A 25,069-nucleotide genomic window follows, 5' to 3' on the forward strand; every position below is an offset into this window, starting at 1 on the left:
CCAGAGAGGCGCGGTCGCACCACGGTGCTCAGGAACACAGCCTCCTCATCTCCTTCATCCCTCTGACGCGACAACACTGCTCTGCGCAAGCCGGTGTGGAATATGGGAGGAAATACATTTAAGTTTTTGAAGGCTAAAATTAGCAGATAACGTTTTTTCTGGCCGCCATCATGCTATGAGTTGTGGTTGGTGAATTTCTTTCAGAGGCTTGCGTTACACTGTGAACCTCCATTGTGCTGCCAAAGAGAAGTGCACACCCACGAACCACACCTGGATCAGACAGTAGGTGGCGCTGCAACCCGTCACCTCGTCATGACGAAGAAGCCAGTCAAACTAGTGCCGCCAGGACTGCCTGGACACAGTTCCTCTTACACCGATCAGCTCAGAACGCAGTCAGGCCCTGCGGTCAGCGGCTTGGCACTGAGGTCAGGCCCTGGGGTCAGCGGTCAGGCCCTGCGGTCAGCGGTCAGGCCCTGCGGTGCTCTGCTGATCCAGAGCTCTGTCAGGGCTGTGTTTCACAACGCACTTCATTCAGAGGGAACAGGAGCCACGGCGCAAACAGCGATACAGCACTAGAACACAACATGTCTTTGTTGGCCTGAATTGTTGTTTTTGTGTAAAAAAAAACCCATAAGTGGTCATATACTGCAGGAGCGTTTCATTTGTTAGAGAGAGAAAGTTCTCATTGTGTACACCAATACAGCTGCACGTTGATATTCTGAGGTTATTAGGCTGTCAGATGATTGTTTGATACAAGATCTTCATAGATTAGATACATAAAATTAACATTTTTTATACATTTCCCAAGGATGATGAGTGACATACATTCACAGAATAAATATTCAACTACAACAACTCAAAATTTCTATTAAATAAAAAAAAAAATCAGTTGTTTTCATTAAAAGCTTTGCAGTGCACCCATTGTGAATGTGATTGAGATTCTGTATTTGAGTGCTGCACAATTTACACCTGGCTCTTTGGGAGATGAACTCTGGCATCGATGTCCGTGATTCCCTGACTGATGCTCTCACAAACGACCTGTCCAAGTTATTCATTTTTATAGGCAAAATAAACTGACCGGGAGCTGAGGACAATGGAAATGTGGGGCATATTTAAATCATCCAGACAGGGATCTGGAGTGCAGGAGACATCTGACCTCAACCCCATCCTGTGTCTCTGTGGAGATCGCAAAGCTCCGGAGCGACTGTGACAGTCACAATAAACGACCCTGCTAAACTAGGCGATCAGCAGCAACAGACTGCACCTTGGACTTGCGCCCCACAGTGAAGAGTACTGCCCGGCTGTGGCTGGCACAGCCCGATCACGGGGTCGGTTACACACAGAGACACAGAGACTCAATGACAAGTTACGAGCCCATTGACAGCAACAGAAAACAGCAAGAGTGAGTGTCAGCGATTCCCCGACTGCTGCTCTGCCACTGCCCCAGGTCAAACACGCACAGCGTGAACAGAACTCACTAGACCCCCCTGCCCAATCATGCTAAGTGGGACTCACTAAAACGGATATTTATGATGCTTGATATTACGTTTCCAACAAAGCATCAGAATCCCACAAACAAACACCTGTAAAAAAAGGCACATGCTCCTTCTCACAGGTGGGAACCCGGAGCGCTCTGGGCGGCAGTGTTGCTGCGCCCCCTGCAGGTCTGCGTACCTTGGCCAGAGACCTGACGATGGGGCTCTCCATGATCCCGCGCAGGAAGATGAGGTCGATGTCCTTCGCCCCGGTGCAGGTCGGCAGCTCATTCAGGTTATCCAGAACCTGCTGCATTGCTGTCGGAGAGAAAACCACATTTACAGCCCTGGGAGAGACGAGAAGAGACGAGACAAGCCCAGGAGGATGTGGGTATATCATGCAAAGCACACGTTTTAGATCAGTAACTTTCAGAAAAATGAAAGAAACGCCACCTCCCAGTATTACACGGACATCTGGGAGTCCAGCAGGCCAAAGGAAAGTGGCACACCTGGCACCTACGAGGCCCACACGAGTACAGGCAGCGATGCCACTGCACAGTTTTAAAGTTTGCAGCCATCGTGGATCCTGGGAAGATCTTGCACAAGAAGAGCACAGAACTCAAACTCAAAAGCGACTCCCGAAAATGTCAGTTGAACAATTTTGAAAGCAGAACATCAAATATATCCCAGAAGATATATACAATCTATGATGCAAATGCTATGTAAGCAAGGCCAGAGCATACCAGCAGCAGCACGGTCATCCCTGCCCATCACAGAGAGAGTTTACTCTGGGCATCGTTTTTTTCTTCCTCAGCCTCTAATGATACTCATGCATTGCACTAAGACTACGCCTTTACATGGCTACTGATACAGTATTGTTCATGTGCAGCTACAGTTCATGTTAGACATGCAGAAGGAAGCACCGACCTATTGAAAGGCATTTTGGGACAGTCTGATTGCCACGCAGAAGATGACACAGTGACCTTTTCTCAGTTCAGTTTAATTTGAGGAGCAATAAGCTCAAAGTTTCTAATCATTAGCACTAATAAAGCAGTAGCCTCAGCATTTACCAGTGACTTTTAAAAACATGACTTTCCCCCTAAAGAACATCACATCAGAAGTATCTGAATCTGCTCTGCTCGTGTCAAAGAGACGCAGGACAGACCACTTTCTATACCCATTCCCATTCCGATCTCCATTCCCAGCACACTCCCATCCTTCGGGGAGGGAATCACACAGACGGCAGGGAGAGCAGGTAACGGATTGTGTTTCGGAAAACGGCTCAGCGCTCCGCAGTGACCATCCTGAACGGCAGGAGAGCAGCCGCAGGCCCGAGGGAGGGAGAGGGAGGAACAGATACAACAGGCCCAGCGAGGTGCTGATGTGGTGAGGAAGCAGGAGCTTCAAAGGGAAGTCAAATGTGAGCAGTTTTTAAGCGCTTTAAATCTGTCTAAACTAAAAGTTTTCTTCTTGGAGAGAGACAAGCTTGCAAAAGGGATAGAGAAAGGATTCACCAGAAAACACACCTAAAAGCCGGAAACTCTTAGAATCTATCCTTCATAAAACCAACTGCAAACTGCTAAGGATTCAGAATTAACCTGGGCCAAAAGACAGAGCTCACCTTTGTGATTTCAGGTGGCTTTTGCATATCACGTTACCAGACATTTCTCCTTCAGCACATCTTTAAAAAGCAAATAAACCTTTTTGGATCACAGATAGATCCAAACCCTTACTATTGTCTCTTATTAGTTCGATAATACAGTTTTAGACTCCACATCCTAGTTATTAATTTCACACTGTTTTACGACAAAGGGTTGTAATTGAAGTGTGCATACTGAAAATGTAATTTTGTCGTGCAGTCTAAAGAACAGATCAGTAACTGGCAGTTATGAATTGAACCAATTAAAATTTCTGAGAGCTTGCATATCTGACAGAACTGCGGTGTGAAATTAAAACAGCGCACGTGACTCCTCAGCAGTTCATCCATCGCTTTCTGAACAGAGAAGGTGGTGTTATTGACCGATGTAAGAAGAGATGACATTAACATTAATCTTGAGAGATAATCCCCAATCTCTCAGACATGTTCACAAATCCCAAATCTTACAAATTGCACAGCCAGATAAAATATGTATAAATCTAATGCACATTTAGGAAAAATGTCCACAGTGCTAAAGCAACAACACAGGTAGTGTGTCTGCCTGTTGCTATGGTTTCTGTAATTCTATCTGCGAGGAAACTGAAGGTGCCCCAGCAGCAGAGCAGAGCACCGGGGAGGAGCACCAGCCGGGCCTGCAGCAGCCCCGCTCCAAACCAGGAAGAACCTGCTCTGATCTGAAAATGAAGGTGCTGTTTTTTTAAATACTGTATGGGCCTTGTCCCCACATGTGACCCTGTAGGCCTTTCACAGTGCACAGCTACTAAAAGGCCGGGACTCCCTTTCCAGCCGGTGCTGCACGGGAGTCGCGTGCTCAAAACAGGTCCCATACACACGTCGGCGTAAAAATAACTCAATCACACTGCTCACAGACAAAACCGTCGTGCATTCACACCAGCACTGGGTGGGCAGCCCAGGCGAGAACAATTCACATGGGGATTATATCGTTAGCTAAACGAGACTGCAAACCCAATGGTACAGCTGACCAAATCACACTAGCTGTGACCCCGAGACCATCAGCGGTCAGAGCCACAACACCGTCCGGTGACCCTGAGACCATCAGCGGTCAGAGCCACAACACCGTCCGGTGACCCCGAGACCATCAGCGGTCAGAGCCACAACACCGTCCGGTGACCCCGAGACCATCAGCGGTCAGAGCCACAACACCGTCCGGTGACCCCGAGACCATCAGCAGTCAGAGCCACAACACCGTCCGGTGACCCCGAGACCATCAGCAGTCAGAGCCACAACACCGTCCGGTGACCCCGAGACCATCAGCGGTCAGAGCCACAACACCGTCCGGTGACCCCGAGACCATCAGCGGTCAGAGCCACAACGCGGTGCTGTGGGCGTTTGGAGACAGGCAGCGAGAAAACGCGTTGGTTTCCCCAACAAGCACACATTTCTCAATGAAGAGCACGCTTTCCTCACAGACTGGTAAAGAAAGAAAATCGGTTATTCCAAGTTTAAATGTATTTATGCTGACATTTGTGCGGGAAGAAAATGTGCTACAAACAGATGCATTTCTGCCAAGATGACAGTGGGTAGGAGCTGCCAGTCCTGTGGCTGGCTCAGCTCCTTCACTCCTGGCACCACACCACCTTCCTGGCTACAGCGTTTGAAGCTGCAACACTAGAACACCAGACGCGATTTCTCAGACACGTGTCTCACAGCAAACCAGCTATGTTTTACACACACTGAAACTTACAAGGCACACCAACAGTACAAGTATACATTACTGTACATTACATAACAGACATCTACCCATACAGATTCATTTCACAGCACTCCCACAGGAGTCCACACAACTGCATCCAGATCTGTAAATCTACTCCCCCACAGTTACACATCACCCCTGCACTCTTCTACACAATGCACAGATCGCACTTGCCCATAAACCATTACTCATTTATTGCGAACTCATTTAATTACACAATTAATTTGATTGAGTACGGGATGAAATAATTCCTCATTTTAAGGCCTCAGCTGCAGCAGCCCAGGCGTAACACCTCGCCAGGGGCCACTACAGCTCCACTATCAACACAGGCTATAATCAACTACTCTTTATATGAAACTACTACGGTAAAATTGCATTTATACTTCACTCTCCGTGCAGGATCTCTGGAAGATGTTTGAATAATAAAACTCATAACTTTGTATCTAATTGCTGCTCTCTCTCCTGGGCAAAAAATGATAATTCTGCTTTTACATCAGTCGCATGACACTACATCCCTCAGTTATTTTACATAGCGAAATGGTACATGAAGAATTTTAACTCTCGAGTGGTGCATAACTGAAGCTAGTAAGTGAATCCTGGTTTTCAGGTCTGAATATTCCCAGTGTGAGCAGTGATATTCCCCTCAGCTCTCTTCACTTTCTCCACGTTTTCAAAAGCCTCCATCAGATCGTTTCTGTCAAGCAAACAGGCTGCTGTGTTTGAAAGCCTGAACGTGCTGAGAAGCCTATTCACACAGCTAGTACTTGTCTATGGTGGAATCCAGCAGAGAAAGCATTTCAAACCCACTAACAGTCTGTTTTCAAACATGCATAATTTAATTACAGCTGTGAACCCACACAAAAGCTGAGCTTTGCTGCGTTCAATAGATCACGATGTGGAAGTGTGTGGCTTTTACCACCATTACCCAATTTCAGCTTTAAACCAGACAAACAGTGCTCAGCTCCTAGATGTGCCCAGGCCCTCTTCATCACTGAAGCTCTCCTCTCATTCCCTTTTATTTCAAATTAAGTCACTTCATCAGGAGAATCAGCCTTATTTGAAGGCTTTTCTTTCCTCACTGAGTGAGCACAGCAGCCACTCCTAGTTCTGCGATGGCGTCGCTTTGCAGAGCAGCCCAGACCAACCCGAACGCCTCCGAGGGGAACCTGGACAGAGCGCAAATTACTTTCACTACAACAGGAAGGCACGTCTTTTTGACTTTTACATTCAGATTACCTGTAAATTGCAAAGGAAAGTTTTGAATGCCTCTGACGGGGATGTACAGCCTGTATGAGTTCCGGTCAGGTGTGCACCAAGTGCTCGCGTTTCCTGGGCTCCTGTACTTTACTCGCACACAGGAGGGGACCCACTCACCCACTACCGAGCTGCGGCCCCAGGCACACATGGGAGAAAGTGTTTCACTTCAATCCTTCAGTTAGGAGGGCCAGACCACACAGCCCAGAGTAACTAAGCCAGGAAACTGGGGACACACACCCCTGCTCTAACGAACATCTTTAACGAGCGACTTGTCAAGATCTTGGTTTAACCCCTCCTACAGCACAGTGTCTCTGGTGACCATACCATGGGATACCGGTCTGGAAACTGTGCTCCGCCAACACCGGGTTTTCCTTAAGGTCTCCCATCCCGGTACTGACGGGCCTCAGGACCTCGCTGGGCTCAAGCCAGAGGGCTGCGGTGTCGTCTCAAGAGCGGAGTCGGCGAGCGCAGCAGAGCGGTCAGCCTCCGAGCCGGGGCCGCCAACGTGCCCGCCGCGCAAAACACAAAGCAGCGGCTCGGCGGGGGGGCGGGGGGCCCCGAGGCCCCTCTGGCTGGCACGCCGCTGAGGGCCGAAGTGTTTTAAAGCCCCCAGCCCCTTCGTGCTCTCATTCACAGACCCCCGCGTCAGAGCAGCCCTTTAAGGCTGCAGGGAAACAGAGAATAGGAGCTCACCCAGCCAGCACTGCCAGCGCTGAAACATCCATCTGAAACTGCACAATAAGCCCTCAGATGGGATTAAACAAAGGTTTATGTTTGTCCCTGAGCAATAGGAGAATGAAAAGGCACATTATTTAACAAAACTAATTAATAAAATCTATGTCCATACGTAACAGAGCCAAGACTATACTGCAAGAAACATTTGACAAGCGACGCATATTTCAGCAAGAACTTCAGCATTGTCCCAGATGCTTTCAAAAGTAAACGCTGTATGTAAAAAAAAAGAGGAACGCAAAGGAATGAGGACCTTCTTCAGACATTTCAGAGCTTCATCAGCGCAGGCTTAGCGCACTACCAGTCTCACTGCCCAATAGCAACAAACAGCTGGGAGTCCAAACGCCAACGACAGCCGCATGAAGTGGTTTTCTTTTAGAAAGGTTTACGAAGGGTTACTGGAGATTCCCTCCCCTCTGAAGACGAAGGTGTCTGCATGTTTCTAGAGCCGACATGCGGCATGCAGCTCCCTCGCCCGAGCGCACAGGAGCATGGCGCCACGGACAGGGAGCAACAGGGGGACAGGGGGCCACGCTGGTGGACAAGCGGCGCTCAGGAGAGAGCCCAGCAGCACAAGAGCCCCGAGCAGAATCCGAGGTCTGCTCTGCCGGACCTCTGGACAGCACCCCGACACAGGAGAGCAGCACCCAGCTCAGGTGATCCCATCCACGGCACTGACACCGTCTCCATGCTTCACAGCAACACGGACTGAACACTCATCTGACCAGAGTGAAGGCACGACACTGCAGCATCGCTGCATCGAAGAGCACGAACACTAAAACATTCCTACATATTCATGGGTTTCTAAAACGCTGCACAGCACATTTTTCACCCATTAAGTCATTAATTTGAGCTGTTCACAAGGACAGATAAATCTGCAAATATAAGACTGGGACTGGAGGAAAATGCTCACAGGCCAGTGCAAAGTCTGTCTCCAGTGAGGAAACTGTGGAGATTATGGAGCTTACTACTGTGTCACAACAGAAGTAATCAGGTACCGCAGGGATTTTATTAAGACCCTCTCTCATGGTGCAAGCTGAAGTGAATCAACATGCACGCTTGCGATAGTGACACTTCACTTCCTCGTGCGGAGGGATGAGATGGGAGTACAGAGCAGGAACCGGCTCCTTCTCCGCAGCTCCCGAATAACATCAATCCCGCCTCTCAAGAGCCCGGCGACGCGCCTGTATCTCTCCTGCCACTGCTGCATCCTGCTGTGCACGTGGGGACTCCCTCTCAGGACGGCTGCCGGCTCTTTTAACACTGCAAACGCGAGAATCCAGAAATACAACCTGAACTGGCACAGGCTGGAATACTGTTCCTGACAATCAATTTATATGACAGCCCCCACCGAAACCCCTGGTTATACTGACATTTAGCACTCGAGAGACTTAGCATAATAACAGTACAGTACCTCACAGTAAGGAAACAACTTCTCCAGAAGTCCAGACTGAACCCAGCCGCTATTTAATCGAGAAGTAACTGCTTCTTCAGGACCAGTACCCCTGCGATTTAGAGTAAGACCAACAACCAGCTCACCTACAGAAGAATTAGCTTCGCCCCCTGAAGAAGAGCTGTCTCTTTCAGGAGAGGAATCTAAACTGTCTGTATATCCTTCTGCAGCCGAGAACACCATCGCGAGGAACAGAGCAGATCCCGCACTCTTCCCTCCGACAGCTTCGTCTCCGCAGATCAATGTGACTAACTGCTGGTGGGAGTCCTCCGGTGCGATCGCCCAGGGGAATGCCAGCCCGCTCCGGGAGGGAGTGATGACACAGGTGACGTGCCCACCGCTCTGTGTGGGCTCCGGGTCCTCAGGGCAGCGACCGAATCAAGGCTGTGCGGCTCGGGCGAGCTCTGCCCTCTAATACCAGCTAGAACCTCTAATCCCACAATCCCTTGTTTTCAAGGGCTCTCCACTGTCCCCCTCAGCTGCAGAAGCAATAATCTTATGTAAGTGCTGCTGCAGCTGCTTGGAAATACAGCACCACTCCGCTTTCAGAGCCCGCGACAAGCGCTACAGTTCTGATCGAGATGAACTGCTCCTGTGCTCTTCCTCGTGTCAGGATTCACAAGAATGTGTGGATATTATTTATAGTTAATTTCTCATTAGACTCATCGCCTGCCCAAATTTCAACCCTAATCCCCAAATCTAGAAACAATTAAAGATTTTGTTCTGGTTTATTACACAGTTCACCAATGTCGAGGTAAACATTGCTGGTACTGTATGTAAATGCTGTAAGTAGCATGTCCACTCACATTACACCCCTCTGAGAGATCCAGGTTCATGTTGGACATCATATCTCATCATCATATCTTAGAATATTAACTGCGCTCTCCGTAGCTGTCACTGAACCGTGTAAGAAATTGTTAACCTTGCTAAGTTTTGTATGAACTATGTTATGTGAAATCTACCAGGTCTGAACTATAAAACACTAAGAATGTTGCTCACCAGATCATTAAAATAATACATTTTTAGAACTTTTTTTAGATGATCTTACATACAAAGAGTCTATTATAAAAGCAAAAGGCCAACAAAAATGCATTTACAACAGATGGGCACCACCGAGCTCCAGCTACAGTTCGGACCGGCCTGTGGCTTGATTCCCTGACCACAATCTTAAATTATTTCACGACAAGTGATAAAATCTGAAGTTCTAACGAAGTAACAATGTGCAGTGTATAAATCAACAAATTAACTCGGAAGACTTAGAAAGACAGTTTCTTCTAAATCTATTTTTAAGCAAACTGGTCTCCTTTTTCTAGTTTCCAAAGGCATCTTTCAGGACACCTTGCCAAGGCCGCAAGGCTTGCATGATGCCCAGCAGCTGCCTCCTGCTCCAGACCTGAAGCTCTGCGAAATCATTCTGTGCAGACAGGAGCTCCAGCTGAGGAAGCTGCAGGTCCGGAAACGGCACTGACCTCACGTCCTACACTGCTCCGCGGATCAGCAGCTCTCCCCCCCCTTCCCCATGTGTCCAGACCGTCACTCCCAGCATGGCGAAAAGGAGACCAGAAAGAGCACTGGACCTCATTCAGATCCATGTGGTACTCCACTAATTACTGTACATCTCCCAGTCTTGGCAATCACTTCTTATCTGTACTGTTCCTATCCATTGACCAGTTTTTAATCCGAAAGATATATTCTTTTTTTTCTAAAAGACTTCTGAAATTCTGAAGACTGCACCCTCTCAGCTTGTTTTCAAGGGATATTGTCAATAGCCCTTCTGGTAGTTGCACTCACGTCTTGGAACGCTAAAAGTCTGCCCATCGAGAGCTTACCTGTACAGGAATTAGAACTGGCCACAGTCATTTCCCTATACCCAGCATGAGCTGACAGGCTCACCCCACCAATGTGCTTTTTGATGGCCTTCAATCACACTGTGTAGCCTCAGTACAGAAGACCTGCAGAGCTAGAAAAGGCAAAAATTAGTTAAAGTCATGTCTGTTTACTTCGGGCAAACTAATAAAACTCTTTTTCAGAACCATTATGAAAAGGTGTCTATCTCACACATCCCAATCTATTTCATCATAAAACAATTATGACAAACCAATACATTCATGAATATTTCACAATACTATAAAAGGTCAGTGAGTTTTATTTATGGCAAATACTTAGTCTAAACTCATTACAGGAAGGTAAAGCTTAAAGCACAGTAAAAGAGGGATTGGATAAGTTTGCAGCACGTTTGCAGACTGGAGGGACTGCAGCAAGCCTGCAGAAGCCCGAATTCTGCGACTACCAATTCCAGACAATGGATAATGAAAATCGGGTTGCACCATGTTGTAAGGGGGACTGGAATCAAGACAAGAGCACTTACACCATCCTGCTGGCCTCCTTCTGTCTAGTAGCACTTTCTAAGAAACACTGTGTCACAACAACAGGACGCAGAAGATTGTTAAATCACAAATCACCCTCCTAACTGCACAATGACAAAGTTCATTTAATCAAAAACGATGTTTAATGTTTGCATGGCTGTGCGCAGCACATTGCAAGCAGAGACGTTTCGTGAAAGGCATCGAGTAAAACGTGAGCCTTTGTCATCACAAGCCACGCGTCACAAGCTGTGGGCTGTGTTCAGCAGAGCAGAGTCCTGCATGACCACCTCGCTCACGGCATCGCTGTGCGTCTGTGCCCTGAGGGATGGGCACGCTCTGCCCCTGCCTAATCCCCAGCCCTGGGCTGCACTCCCTCTGATCGCTGTTAATCCACAGACAGAAACACCGGATTAGGAAATCTGTTTTTTAGGATTTGCCCATCGCCACTCAGCTCCCAACTAGGATTTGATGTTTATGACAGCCTGACTGATGGGCGTTAAAACTGAAAGAAGCAGAAGAAGGGTCAGGACCCCCAGAGGCTGCTGCTGGGGGCTGGATGTTGTCCTGGTATTAGCTAAGGACAGGGAGCAATCCATGCTTGAAAGACAGGGCGAACAGCTCCCTCCCACGCAACCGCACACACGGGTCGCCCCGCTGACCACCGGCCTAACGTTCAAGACAAGAGAAGCGGGCTGAGTGTCCACCCTGGTCGTAAGGGGGGCGAGTCCTCCTCAGGTGACCTGCTGTTCCGAAAGGCTCCCCTTTCTTGTCCTTCCCACTGGGGTGCTGAGGGCTTTGGATGATTCAGCTGTGCAGCATTGGTTATTTCTTACGACATCTCTGAACTCGGAGAAACCTTTTTGAGGGGATTGCTATTAACTCGAGCAGAGCGTGGCTCTGGACTACACGCTGCACAGAGCACAGGACACACTGCAAAGAGCACAGGGCCACACTGCACACAGGACACACTGCAGAGATACACATGCTGCAGCACTAACACTGACACAAAATGAACTCAGCAGCAGTACAGTACATTGTAACCAAACATACTGCACAGGCACTGTGTGTGAGCGATATGCCCAACACACCAACAGTGAGCTTTCTGACCATTTTCACAGTGTATTTTAAAATAATAAAACAGGTCCAGTCTGTATTTGCCAGCTAAAATACCTGTCAACAGCTTGTAAAACTCCTGCTTTGGCACATCCAAGGTCACAGGCCAAAATAATAAAACCAAACAGAAGCACAAAACAAAAAAAACAAATGACTAATGGTGAGGTCACTCTCAGATGCCACAAGCACAACCTGAAAAACAAAAAAGCACCCACCTACAGCAAAGAGAGTCTTAACTACTGCTGAGTCACCAGGACTATTAAAAAAGCCAGCTTCTCCTGCTGAGGTGTGAAATTATTGCAGCTCTTACTTAAAAACAAGAAAAACAAACCATTTTAAAGTAGCGTATTCAGCATCACAGAAGATGCATAATTTGCTTTGAACAGCTTTCTAAGTATCCTCTGTTGGCGTAGCAACCAAGCCCTCTGCGCACCCGAAAGGGTTTTAAGGTGCTGTCCAGGGTGGGGCCTTCAGCACACAGCTGTGTTCTTAAACTACAGCACGTTACTGCCTGGGGGACTACAAAATCAGATGCATGCTGTGAATAGCTGCATTGTCTGGTCAAATGTTTGTTGCATTGTCTGGTCAAATGTTCGTTCCAGAGAAAGAAAAACTGGTAAGAATGAAGAACAGGAAACATTTAACGCACATAGGCAAACTCGTGACATATACCGTGATCACGTTTTCTTTGGCAGATGTAGTTTACAACATTCTGATATATTATATAACCTCATATTTACACTTCCACGTGGTCACCCCTTAATGGTTAAGTCGAGATTTTAAAAGACAATTCTATACTTTTATAATCATGGATTTTTTTATTTTTGCATAAAGTATCTGCACAGGGCTGGCCACCTACTGTGTGCTTTATCATGCAACTATTTCACTGTATTACATCTCATTTGAATACAATGGAATCAACGAGATATTAGAAATACAGTGTTTTCAGTGAAACTTCCAGGTCCCCCAGCTGCTGGGTCCAGCCCTGTGAACAGGCTGAGGCTCTGTGCCAGGACTGGGAGGAAGGATAGTCTCCTGCTGGACTTCATGAAGGATAGGACACCCTTTCCACACCCGACTCGGGTCAGAGAGCAGGAGTTCCAGGTTGATTTTCAAGACTTCACTCATCTCATCCAGCTACGTATTACAAGAATAAATCTCTGGGTTCGAGGTGGATAGTTTTTTCTTCAGCGGAGGCTTTGAAACAACGCAGTGCACGCTGTTCATCACTCCCCACCCCTGGGACACCGAGCCAGAGCGTACGAGACGCACAGCCGGCGCGGTGCGAAACAGGAGCCGGTGGCCTGTTCCTCCAGTAGTGACGCACATTCCCTCCCGTGTGTCTGCGGCCACAACACAGAGGGCAATGACAATGAGAAGATCACGCGTGTTCGGATAACATTCGCGTGTGCCTTTTCAGCTGCAGTGCTCTCCAAGTCCCGGATGTTTTCATCTTCCCAAGGACTCCCAGTACCCTGAGTCAAGGACGCCTGCTGGGTAAAAACAAAACCCAGCGAACTCCAGAGCTGCTCGGAGCTCCCCGAGCATCACAGGATGCAAATCTCAGACCTCCCACAGAATCTCCCTTCTCAGCCCGACTGCCAGTCACCTATACACTGGACTTCTGAGGAAGACTTCATGACCACTGTGCCAAGCCGGCTCTGGGAATGCGGCATCTTAAGAGCATCGTTCACAGCGCTGCAGGACAAACCCGGGTCACAGCCGAGAGCTCCTAGACGTCACCTGCCCCTCCTCCATGCCCAGCTGGAAAACCCCCAGGCACCGTCATCCGCAGAGCGCAGGGGACACTCTTCCAGCTCCACAGGAAGAGGGATCCACACCGCGGCCCAGCGCTCACCTCCTCATCCCCCCTGGGCACAGAACCCTGTCCAACTCAAGTCCACCTGACTGAGGAAGCGGGTCCCTGCTTTAATCCCCTGCACCTTTGACCTTTAACCCTCTGAGTGGTTTGTTCATGAAATTTCACAGCTGTGGGAATATTCCTCTCCCAAGGCTGACAGGGAGATTAAGACGCCTAGATTTCTTCATCCTTCGAAGCAGAGAAATGCACCAAGATAAAAAGATACTTAAGCTCGACTCCTCCGCCAATTAAACAGATTTCGCATCTCACAATCAATTTCAGAAACAGCGGGTTCAGTGAAAATCAACACAGGAAATGAAAGCGCCTTGAGTTTGACCGATCTGTGTCAAGGGGAAAGGAGGGGTCACTGGCTTCTGATCTCTCCACATCTACGCTAACAAAAGCACATGTTTGATCCGCTACAGACACTTGGTTCTGTAAAAAAGATCACATTAAAAGCATTTGTCTGCAACAGAAATGTACCTGTTATAGTTTTATATTATATCATCTAATACGCAAACAGAAAACAAAAAGGTAAATAATGGAGCCATTGACATTGGGTGATGTTCCAACCAATAAACATAATAGGAAGTTTGTGAAGTTATGTTCACACATGTCATCGGCAAGCAGAGCACAATGTTACTGTATTTCAATAATAAAGCTATACTAGGTCAAGCAAACAGAGTGATGGACATTACTGAACGTTAATAAACGACCACTACAATTATATGTATCCAAGGCAATGAATGCAAAACAATTATGGCTGTGTAAATATATATATGTTCTGGAAGTACCTAGTATCATGAATTCATGGAAAAAAGTACTGCCTGGTACACTGAGAGACACCATCCTGAAACAGAGGGGTGAGCGTTGCTGCCTACATCACCTCACACCAAAACACACCCGAGCGATTTCGGAGTTAAACACTAGAGTGGTTTTAGTGTGCATCTAATTAGTGAGAAAGCTGCAAGAATAGCATTTTACAAATGACAAGCTGGTGATGAAGCAGTAGTTGGGATTAGGATGATTTTATAGTAACTGTTAATGGCAGCAATAAGCAAGATCGCTCTATACCTGTAACCATGTCTGATGTGTGGCCAGGGATCTGTAGTGAAGACAACATAACAGACAACACACATGAGGTTTGGGTTCAGGTCTAGAACACGCCAGTGCAACGACGGAGGAGAGAGTCTGCCATCAAACCTCGCCCGGTTCAACCTTTGAAGAAGTCTTCCATTGCTGAATAGCTTCTCAAAACGAACAAGACCACAAGAAACCGGCTCTCCACAGACCCTCCGAGCACAGAGCAGTCTGGTGAACTCTGAGCAGGTAAGAGCCCTGCAGCCCTGCCAAGGACACACTCTGTCCTCGCACTGCACTGGAGACAAGATGAGCTCCGACACAGAAGCCTTGTCTGAAGTCCCACCTCCTTCAGGAAAGGATCTGCAGCTCCAGGCAGCAGCCCTGCGCTGTCGGTGTCACCAGGAGGGACAGGGGACGAAGGTGTGTCCAGAGAGGGGCACCAGCCACAAGTCCTGAAGATCTGGAGGTGTGAGCTAGAGGCCGTTCAGATTCCAGCTGTGCAAACTCAGAAATCCCCCGGGAAAGGGTCAGAGATGAGCACGCTATTGAATGATGCTTTGGTACTTCAAGCCAGTCAACTTCCATGTCTTCTTCAGAGCATGGGAAAGAGCCCGCCACCCAGGACGAGCAGAAGTGCTCTAATTGCCTTTTAAAAGCCAGTGCACATGTTAACATCTGGAGGAAAGGCCAGGCCAGTCATCATAACAGAAAACGAGATCCAGTTAGTTGGAACACAGACATCCTCCTCAGTATGAAAAGCAATGAGCACAGTGATAATTGGCTTGTACCAGCTTGACATAAATGTGAGGCTTTGAACTTCCTCCTCATTGCTCATGTGCCTCACAAGCCCTGGACAGAAAAGAAGGCTGCTACTAGTCTCTGCAGAGTCTTAGGAAACATATTGTTTGCACTGTGTATTAACAAGCCCCCTTATAAATCAGACTGCAGGTGCAGACAGATTCTGTTTTCTGACGTTCGGATCTCTAACAGTTATGTTGGATCAGAGGAATGGAAAAATCAAAAGTGAGCTGGAGAACAAGAAGTTGTCCCCAGTCGTAAATACCACAACCGGTAACTCACGAACTTCTCATTCTGAGGGAATGTAGATCATTTTCACCCATATTATAGAATATTTGCTTTTTTGGGCAGGGCAATCTATGACCTTAAGTCTCCATCTCAGTTCAGAATGACTCACTAGTAAATCAGTTACCTGCCCTGAACTGAAGAACTGAAAATGAACAAAATTTTAGAATTTTAGAAGAAAAGGGACAGGAATTCCCGGATGTAAAGAGTGGTCTCTCACCCCCAGGATAGCTCCAGGCAGGATCTCCCCTCAGTACAGCTGCAGGCTTCCCCTTAGCACTGCTCGGCACTTCTCATCTGTTACAGCAAACTGACAGCAGAGAACCTGCGGGACAGATAACGCTGTTAAAAACATATCACAGCTAATGAGGCCAAGATCACCCAAAAAAAGTACAAAATCCAAGAAGCTGAATAAATCTCTCCATGCCCTCGTCCCAGCTCTCGTGTGAGGTGGTGGAAAGGCTCTCTCAGATTTTAATCATGTGCGTACAGCGCGGTACAGTCAAAACCCACACGGCCACGAACAGAGGACTGCAGACGCTGCAATGCTTCCGGACCGCGCGCTGCTCGCTCCATAAGGACAAGCGTCGGGAAGGGCGCTCGGGGGGGGGGCAGAGCGTCTTTCATTCCCCCCTGGCAGCACGAACACCGCTGCACAGAACGAGAGAAGGAGCTGGGAGAAGTCGGACCGCTGGAGAAAAGGTCCTCCGCACGAAGGGTCCCGTATACACGGAGGGAGTGGAGCCAGAGGACGAGGAGAAACCTGCTTGAGACCTTACTTCCCCGACACTGCCCAGCGACTTGAGAACAGAACACGAGAGTTTCGGCCCATATGGCCCATTCGGTCCTGAGCAGCTAACCGGTCCAAGGCTCTCATTAGACTGGACCTTGACGGAAGCCCAAGTTTCAGCTTCAGCCACATACAGCAGCTGGGCAGCTTGTCCCAGACTCCCACAACCCCAGAGCCCCCTGTTGACCAAGTGCTCTTTCACTGCGTATTACCCAGCACTGCTACAAGGAGCTCCCAATTCAAACACACGTCCATTCATCCCTTAGGTAGCGAGTACTTCTTGTACTCCGAGCTCCTACCTTGGCCGGAACCTCCCTGTGTGGTCCAGAGCTGGACTGCTCTCTTAATTCTCCTCTCCTTGCTCACCATGGCCACCCGCCGACTGCTCAGTAGGCCTGGGAGGTGTCGAGTCAAGGAAGCTACCTTTCTCCCTCTCGGAATCAGAGGAGAGCTCCTCCAACGCCCTGTGGACAGGCTGAGGCTAACCAAGACGAGAGCCTCTGAAAGGGTTTAAAAAGGCAGTAACTGCCTTGACTGCGGTACAGCCGCTTAAACAAGGAGGACTCATGCAGCAGTTCACCAGGTCTGATCATTTGATTATATTCCACAGGCCACAAATGTTGCAAAACAGCAAGTCTATGGCACAGTATTAACAAACTGCAGGGCAGCTCAAGAGCATCAACTGTAGCAATCACCACTCGCACTCACACACAGCCAGATCGACTCCCTTGAACGGTTTGGCTTCACACAAAATGACAGGGGATCCATCCACCTAGTGATTCAGATTGTATGACGTCAGGACCTACTGCCTGAAAAGGGTCAGACCAGGGCTAAGAACCCCTGAGTGTCTACAGGCTTTTCTGTCCTGCAAAATATTAACAACCGAGACCCTGTATGAACTTTACTCTCACTGTACACATCTGCCCAGCTGTTGTCTCACACATTGGTTCATACCATTTGCTTGAGTTGCACAACTTGGCTTCATAAACCGATTGCAGTGAAGTTGAAAACGTTTGCCAAACTACTGGCCAGATTAGCGTTTAAGATGACCTTTGCAAGCCACCAAAAACACTCCTGCTCACTTGCTCAAGAGCCGCCATCTGTCTACCAGGACTCCTCGATCTCCATCTTGTTGGGGTGAGAGTTTACACTGGAAGCTAAGCGTCTCTAAGCCACAGTCTTTCTCAGCCTCACTATTGCCCGTGAAGGTATAAGAGACACCAGAGGCTGCTTCCTTCCCCAAAAGCTACTGTGGTTTTAAATCAAAAGACTGAATTAAGACGATGCATGCAGTGGAAACACTGAGGAATTCTGTGACTCCTGCGTCTCCGTCTGGCTCCGATTTCCAGTGTCATGTTGCGGGACAAGCTGGAACTCCTGCAGCAGGAGCTTCCCGAAACAGCTCCAGCGGGAGAGACGCTGTCGAGAAGTGCAGCTGAGACACGCAGCCAGCGCAAAGCCACGGACAACCCTGCAAGACTTCACGGGACACGCAGCAATGACACGCGTGCTGTAATTACAGCCTCTCTCATCACATCGCCAGCCCACAGTGGCGTTCTCTTTTCTAACGAGACTAATTTCTCCCAGCCACAGAATTTTTTCCACCCAAACTTTCCCTCGACTAAATTAAGCTTTTCAAAACGACACCGAAATGAGAGTTTCAGAAAACCGCACAGAGCAGAGTGCCAGACAGATTCCCAACATGCTTCAGAGGAAGTTAAAAACACACATTATTTAATTCTGCTTGAAATGTCTTGTGCTCATTGCTCATTTTTCACAGCTGTGTGCCTCTTGCTGTCAGCCGTGAAGCGGACAGCAGCGCCGGACTCGCGCCCCCACAACGCAGCCGGTCTGAGACGGCCCACAGAGGGTCACCAGTGGGCAATCCCCTGCAGGAGCTCGTGAGAATAACCCGCAGGCTACTTCCACAGTGAGACACAGAGGCGCCGTTTTGTCCAAAATGTCATCAGCAGCACAGATTGAAAGCTTTCCTCCGAGAACAACACAGGTCAGCACCGCTAAAAACAATGCAGAACATAAAAGAATTGGCTTTTTTTTTTTACACAGAAGAGCTTTCACTGGGTAGCATGTTGTAGAGATTTTACAGAACAGTGAAGCACAGTTTTTATTTATATATTTTAATATATTTATATATTATAATTTTTCCAGTAAGACTTTCACTGCATGTGCGTATGGAAGTACCAACAATGGCATTCAGGCACTTGGTGCCCCTGGGATGGCATGTCCCATGAGCCCACACCCACCCAGGAGCCCCAGCACGGTGCCTGACTGCAGCTACAGACTGCGAGCACTCATCAACAGTTCGTGAGGCCCATACCGATTTTCTGTAAGCAGTATCGGCCGATACAATACGATCCGGGGGGGGGGAGTTACTATCCAGCCAAAGACACAAAAAACGGCATGAGCTAAAACTGTCTTATTAACAAGACAACAACGATTGTTGCAACCAACTCACACGAAGTAACAAGCAGCAGTCTAACAGTTCTGTTATCTAATGAAGATGACCAACTGGCATAGCGCAGCTCTAGGTGAGAGGTCAAGCAGCAGAGTCCTACATCTTCAACAACCGAAAACGGTGGGTTATCTAGCGCAATAAATTCCATTATTTTGGTCTTGATTCCTTTTGCTTTCAGGCTATTTCTGCTGTACTTTTGGTATCTCTCCAATGTCGCCTGCACTGTTGGTTGTCTTTATGTCGGTGTAGCTTTATCTGCCTTGCAAGTTTCCGATACTCACTGTACTTGGACAGGTGATGTGCTCTTAAATGTCGTTTCAGGTTAGTTGTATTAAAATTCTTTGTGTTGTGCCCTCGACAAGACACATTAGTTTTAGAAACATTGCAAATAGCACTGGCTTGATTTGGATCAGACATTTTAAAAATCGTCCGATCGCCGATCACATATTCAGAATGGAAATCGGCCGATTCTGATCTATAGCCGATCGATCCTTCCACCCCTAACGAGCACCACTGCCCAGGTCACGCACCAGCTCCCAGATCTGCTTGTGCTGCCAGCACAGTGCGCACTAGAGCAGAAGTCAAGCTCAAGCCTTTCTACACAGTTCATTAAAGGGCATTTTAATGAGCTTGGAATTAACTCAAAACAGCTAGGATGCAACTGCTGTGTATGTTTCTAATTAAGTCATAACTTAAAAGAAGCACAACTGTAACAGCTGCTGTAGACAAATTCTGAGGAATAATAATTCAGTACAAGTGTGAAAGAAATCACACCTGCCAGACCGGAGCTTTCAGCTGTAATGTTACAGCATGTTCTTCAGCGTGAACCCCACTGCCTTTCCTTTGTCCTTCCTGATATTAATATTAATACCGCTGAGTGCAGGTGAAGAGTCAGCACGAGCATGCATCCGTGAAGCTCTCTGACCGCAGGCCAAGATGAAACTCAGCCCTGCAGCGTGAGGGCAAGAAAGAAAAAAGCACCTTCTCTGCATATTCAGCCCTGGATCAGATCTCTTTCCAACATTAAGAGCAAGGCGTGCAGTTCAAAATATCAATTGTCCACTCTCCTGCTCTATGGTGCCCAAAACGTACAAAGACTTGATTCTGTTTGAAACAGAAACAGGAAACCCACTGCAGCGATTGTGACTGATCTCACAGGGTGGCAAAATCACAAATACTTTAAGTTGGCACTGACTATAAAAACACGCTGGCCAGGCTCTCAGGCTCCGGTGTTCCCTGTTGACTGCTTACTGTTTCAGCAGTGATGCACCTTGTCCCTCCAGGTCTCTGCTGCCTCCTTTTGAAAGCAAAGTTCTGGGGTAAATATTACTTTCCAGTGGAGGTGCACTATATTCATGGGGTTATGTAACGCAGAGTACAATTATCACACTCTCAGCTATTATTCGAGCTGAAAGGCAAGGGGAAAAATGTTAATGGTTAAAAAAAACTATTACTGCAATTCTTCAGCAAATTACATGCACTGCAGCACATAATTCCCTAAAGGCTACTAGACTCTAAATAAACTGTGTACAAAGTGTACAGCTGAGCTTTTTCACTGGTTAGTGAACCATCCAGATAAAAATACACTAACAGTAATAATAATTTTCTTTAAATGTTTTTTTTAAAAAACAAAGCCCTGCACATAGCACACATAATACAAACAGGTAAAATTAAATGAAAAGTACAGCAGACCCCAAAATCCAATGGTAAAAGTAAAAACTATAAATTAAAAGATTTAACGAACAATATCCGCCTAGGATAACAATCAATCGGAACAAGAGGCACCATAAATATTCATTTGTACCACCCTGTGGAACTCTAAATGTGAGTGGGACAACATCTGACATTACCCAGAGTTCCTAGTGGCCAAACGTGAGCTGAACCTGCAGAATACGAGCGATCCCTAGCCTAGAGGTCTCCAGCACTGGGCCCAGAGAGCCCCAGGCCAGCGGTCTCAACACGGATCCAGGGGTCTCCAACACAGGTCTTGGACAGCCCCAGTCCAGCCAGTCCAGGGGTCTCCAACACGGGTCCTGGACAGCCCCAGTCCAGCCAGGCCAGGGGTCTCCAACACGGGTCCTGGACAGCCCCAGTCCAGCCAGGCCAGGGGTCTCCAACCCTCTTCTTAGAGAGCTCCAAAGCTGTCAATCTTATACTGTATGTCATCTGCTTTTAAAATTGTCTACATCTGTAAGCCACTGTTGAACCAAGCAACTGACCTATTCAATTACAAGAACTCTGCTCCTTGTGGTCCGAAGACTAGATAGACAACAAATTACCTCCTTATCTGAGCACTATGGAATTGTCTATGAAGACATTTGTGATTTAATGGTGACCCTGGAGATCCTGACTCTAGACAGTCTCCCATGAGCTGCCACAGGATGTCATGTCTGAAATTATCAACCCTACAGGCCCAGAAGGAAGAGAATAGTAAGACACCCATCAGCAAATCAATAGCTTAATGAGGGCTATTTCAGTGCTGTGTCTCTGTCTAAATTTAGACTGAAAATGCTCAAAGAGCTCATCAGATGCAAGATGAGTCTGTAATTGAGCTGCCACTGCCTGTTCAAAAATTTTAGGGAGAAAAGGCCAATTGGAAAAAGGGAAATAGTTGGTTAGACAGCTGGGGGTTCAGACTACTTTATCAACACAGCCGTGCAGACTTTAGCCCTACAGATACAGAACTGCCCAAGGTGGACCTGCGCTGTCCGGGCTGCGGCAGACCTGAGTCCCGGCCGCAGCATCGTCACGAACCTGGGGGGGGGTTAGCATTCTGCAGCTGAGAGAATGCATCAAGTCAAAGACGAATATTAAATATATAGCTATGAAGTTTTTGTTTTAAAAAAACTGTCCTTTGACACCCCCACAGAGCAGCAGAGAGAGACCCCAGCACTCCCGACACCCCCACACCCCCACAGAAGATTTCAGCACAGCCGTGGGGAGCTGGTCTGCTGGCTCAGACCCTGAGCCCTGTCGACAGGCGCCGCACAGGGCCCCTCCCGCCTGGGCCCCCGCTCTCCCCCACACCGCACAGCAGGACACAGGCTGCCTCCCGACTCGCGTCCCCGACCGCCCATCAGCGCTGCAAAAAGAAACTGAACAAACCCGTTTTTTTGCAGAAGTCAAACCTAAAGTGGAATTTAGTCAGTGGCGGACCTTCCTCTATTAGATTCAGCAAAATCAATAAACAAGGTCTAAAGAAACGGAAGTAAACTCTGCAGCACCAACATCACGGACCCTTCAGGACAATGCTACCTTTCCCCACGTGCTCAGTCTCAAGCCTCAAGAGCGGCCTGTAGGGGACAGCTCCTCTCGCCATTACGGGACCAGTCCATTCGTCTGCCAGCGAGCAGGGCCGACTGCGGAGCGCGTCACGGACAAGAACAAGGAGTAAGATCCCGCGGGCCTTCCGTGTGGGGTGCACAGGTTCTCCCCGCGTCCTCGTGCTGCCGAGGTCTGGCCCGGCACCGCCCTCCACCGACTCCGCCGGTTCGCCGGCTCACACCCCGCTGCGCTGGCGTATGTAGGTCACGGCGGACGGCTCACGCGCCGCACCCTAAGAGGATTACTCCGTTTATGGTGGGATAAGGATTCAATACGTGCACTGCAGTTTCAGATCAGACAAAAAATCATGGAATATTAATTTCCTGCCATCTGTTCACAACACACACAATCTCTTCCCACTTCAGGGCCCTGACACTTCGGGGGCGAGCGACCCCTTGCAATCTTTTCACCATTCGCACCGGGAGCAGGTCGCGGGTTCACACCTGACTGGCCTGGCCTCCCTGCGCTGCTCCCGGACAGCCTGAAGAGACGCACCCCGGCCACAAGTCAGGAAGAATGGCCATTAACCATAGCATTATAAGATGGTACCATTCGTTTTTAACAAATCGTACACGAGTACATCAGGGTCAATAAAACTTTTTCTGAGTCACAATCTATGAGCACAGGTGCCCCTCAGGGCTGTGTGAGCTCACCCGTTCTGGTCACACTTTATACAAATGATTGTTCGAGCTGTAGTCAAAGCATCTTCATTTTCATATTCTCAGATGATACATCTGTTCTTGGTTTAATGCATAGAGGTAGCAGCTCATCTGTATACATGTCAGAAATTTTTGAAAGGCTTGTGCAATGGTGTGACAATAGCCTAATTCTCAATGTTAAAAAAACAAAATAAATAATTTTTCGATTCCAGAGCAGTTGGTGATCACTCACATGTAGTAATCCACAACGAATTTATCCCTCAGGTCGATTCATATAAGCACTCAGGAGTACAGATAGACAGTAGCCTGCGCTGGACTACTCATGTGGAGAGTGTTTGCTCCAAAGATCAGCAGCGCTTACATTTCCTGCAAAAACGAAGAGGGCTTGGGGTTCGACACGAACTATTGCTACTCTTTTACCGTGCTGTAATCGAGAGCGTTATCAGATATGGTATTAGAGTGGTCTGGTCATCTATCAGTTCATTTAAATCGCAAATTACCGCCTCTTCCTCTGAATATCAACTTCTTCCTTCTGGCAGACCTTTTAGGGTTCCCAGAGTCCAACGGATACAAACATCCCTGCGTTCCACTATCCATTAAAGCTGTCAACGCAGATGTCGAGGATAAACACAATTTTGACTCTTACCGCCCACTTGAGTGCGATATGTTTTGTGATGTGTTATAAATGTTACATGTTGCTATGTGTTATACTCCACATGTGCAATAGAGTGATGTGCAATGTTTTTCTTTTCTTCTTTTTTTGTTTGTTTGCAATCTATTTAAATGGACAGGAGTGCTGGGTGTCCATTCAAAATCTCCCACAGGGGACAATAAAATCTTATGTTAAGAAATGCTACATAAATTCAAAAACAGCCGAGAAGTTTAAAAACATTTTAAATAATGTATCATGCACCGCGTCATCTCCCTCTTGCAACAATCTGGGTCATACTCTGAATATTAAACTCTTGACACTGTTGCACCAGCCAAATGGAAGAAAATCCCACTCACTCATAACACTCCTTGGATGAATGAGGAGATACTTCAGCTTAAGAGAAATTGTCACAAATCAGAGCGCTTATTGAGAAAACCTAAACTGCAGCTTCATTATGACATTCTGAAAGAGCAGATTTCCAGCTACAATACTTCCATAAAAAGGGCAAGACAGTTGTACTTCTCTAGTGTAATTAACAAACACAAAGATAACACCAAAGTACTTTTTTCCCCACTCTAGACCGTTTAATAAACCCTAATTTTTCTCGTATTTTTTCTTATGATGTATCTTCTACAAATGTGAAGATTGTTCTTATTTTATAATGACTTTTCTCATTTTTATTTATTTTTTTCAAGCATAAATTGACATTTATGCTTTACTGTATTACTGTGTTTTCCTTAACAACTGAAAGTATATCTCTTAATTTTAAGATTTTATTTTTACACTTGGTTTGTAAAGCACTTTGAGCTGCTATCTGTATGAAAGGTACACTATAAATAATAATAATAATAACAATAACAATAATAATAATAATAATAGTTTATTTTTTTATTATTATTGTTGTTCTCAAACAGCCTCCAATGTGGGAGATCAGGCAAAGGAAAAGGGCTGGTCTCTGCACTCATAAGTGAGTAAGGAAAAGTTGTGTCAATTCAGTCTCCTACAATTTGGCAGGATTTACCGGAGCTCACAAGAACCTTCCAAGTCCGCGTGCGAACGACATAGTTCTGCCTCAGCGCAGCAGGGCAGGGAGGCTGTTAGGAGCTTCTTCACCGAGCGTCACGGGAACCAGCCCTTGGCTTTCCTTCCCATCAGCCTCTGCTTCACAGCCCACCACATATGGCCCAGAGTGGCCAGAGACTTGCCCCACGGACCTGCAGAGACACCCAACAGGGGGGCTGGACTCTCTCCGCGCCTGGAGGCCGACACGGACGCGTTTCTCACACCTGGTGGACGAACGTTACAGAGCAGAGAGGCCCGGTGGCCTAATCCGTGGCTCTAATAAGTACGAACTACCACACGGGCTGGATGGGC

At 47.6% G+C, this 25,069-nt stretch overlaps 1 protein-coding gene across 7 annotated transcripts in view; it reads right to left on the reverse strand.

Annotated features, from left to right (window-relative positions):
* The window catches only part of LOC148650810 (protein PALS2-like), a 35,635-nt gene that overhangs the window by 6,724 nt on the left and 3,842 nt on the right, over positions 1 to 25,069 (reverse strand). The window contains exons 1-5 of one of the 7 annotated variants that reach the window (XM_088600352.1): positions 22,316 to 22,337; positions 16,015 to 16,119; positions 14,703 to 14,733; positions 10,118 to 10,248; positions 1,675 to 1,793 (exon numbers count right to left, since the gene is read on the reverse strand). In XM_088600352.1, coding sequence (XP_088456478.1) covers positions 1,675 to 1,793; positions 10,118 to 10,148 — 150 coding nt within the window. In that variant the 5' untranslated portion in view covers positions 10,149 to 10,248; positions 14,703 to 14,733; positions 16,015 to 16,119; positions 22,316 to 22,337. Of the gene's footprint in view, positions 1 to 1,674; positions 1,794 to 8,374; positions 8,842 to 10,117; positions 10,249 to 14,702; positions 14,734 to 16,014; positions 16,120 to 22,315; positions 22,338 to 25,069 lie in introns of those variants that run through there. The other 6 variants (XM_088600349.1, XM_088600351.1, XM_088600350.1 and 3 more) reach the window with 6 other exon arrangements.

Source organism: Lepisosteus platostomus, chromosome 12 (assembly GCF_059453375.1).
Source record: "Lepisosteus platostomus isolate fLepPlt1 chromosome 12, fLepPlt1.hap1, whole genome shotgun sequence".
NCBI lineage: Eukaryota > Metazoa > Chordata > Actinopteri > Semionotiformes > Lepisosteidae > Lepisosteus > Lepisosteus platostomus.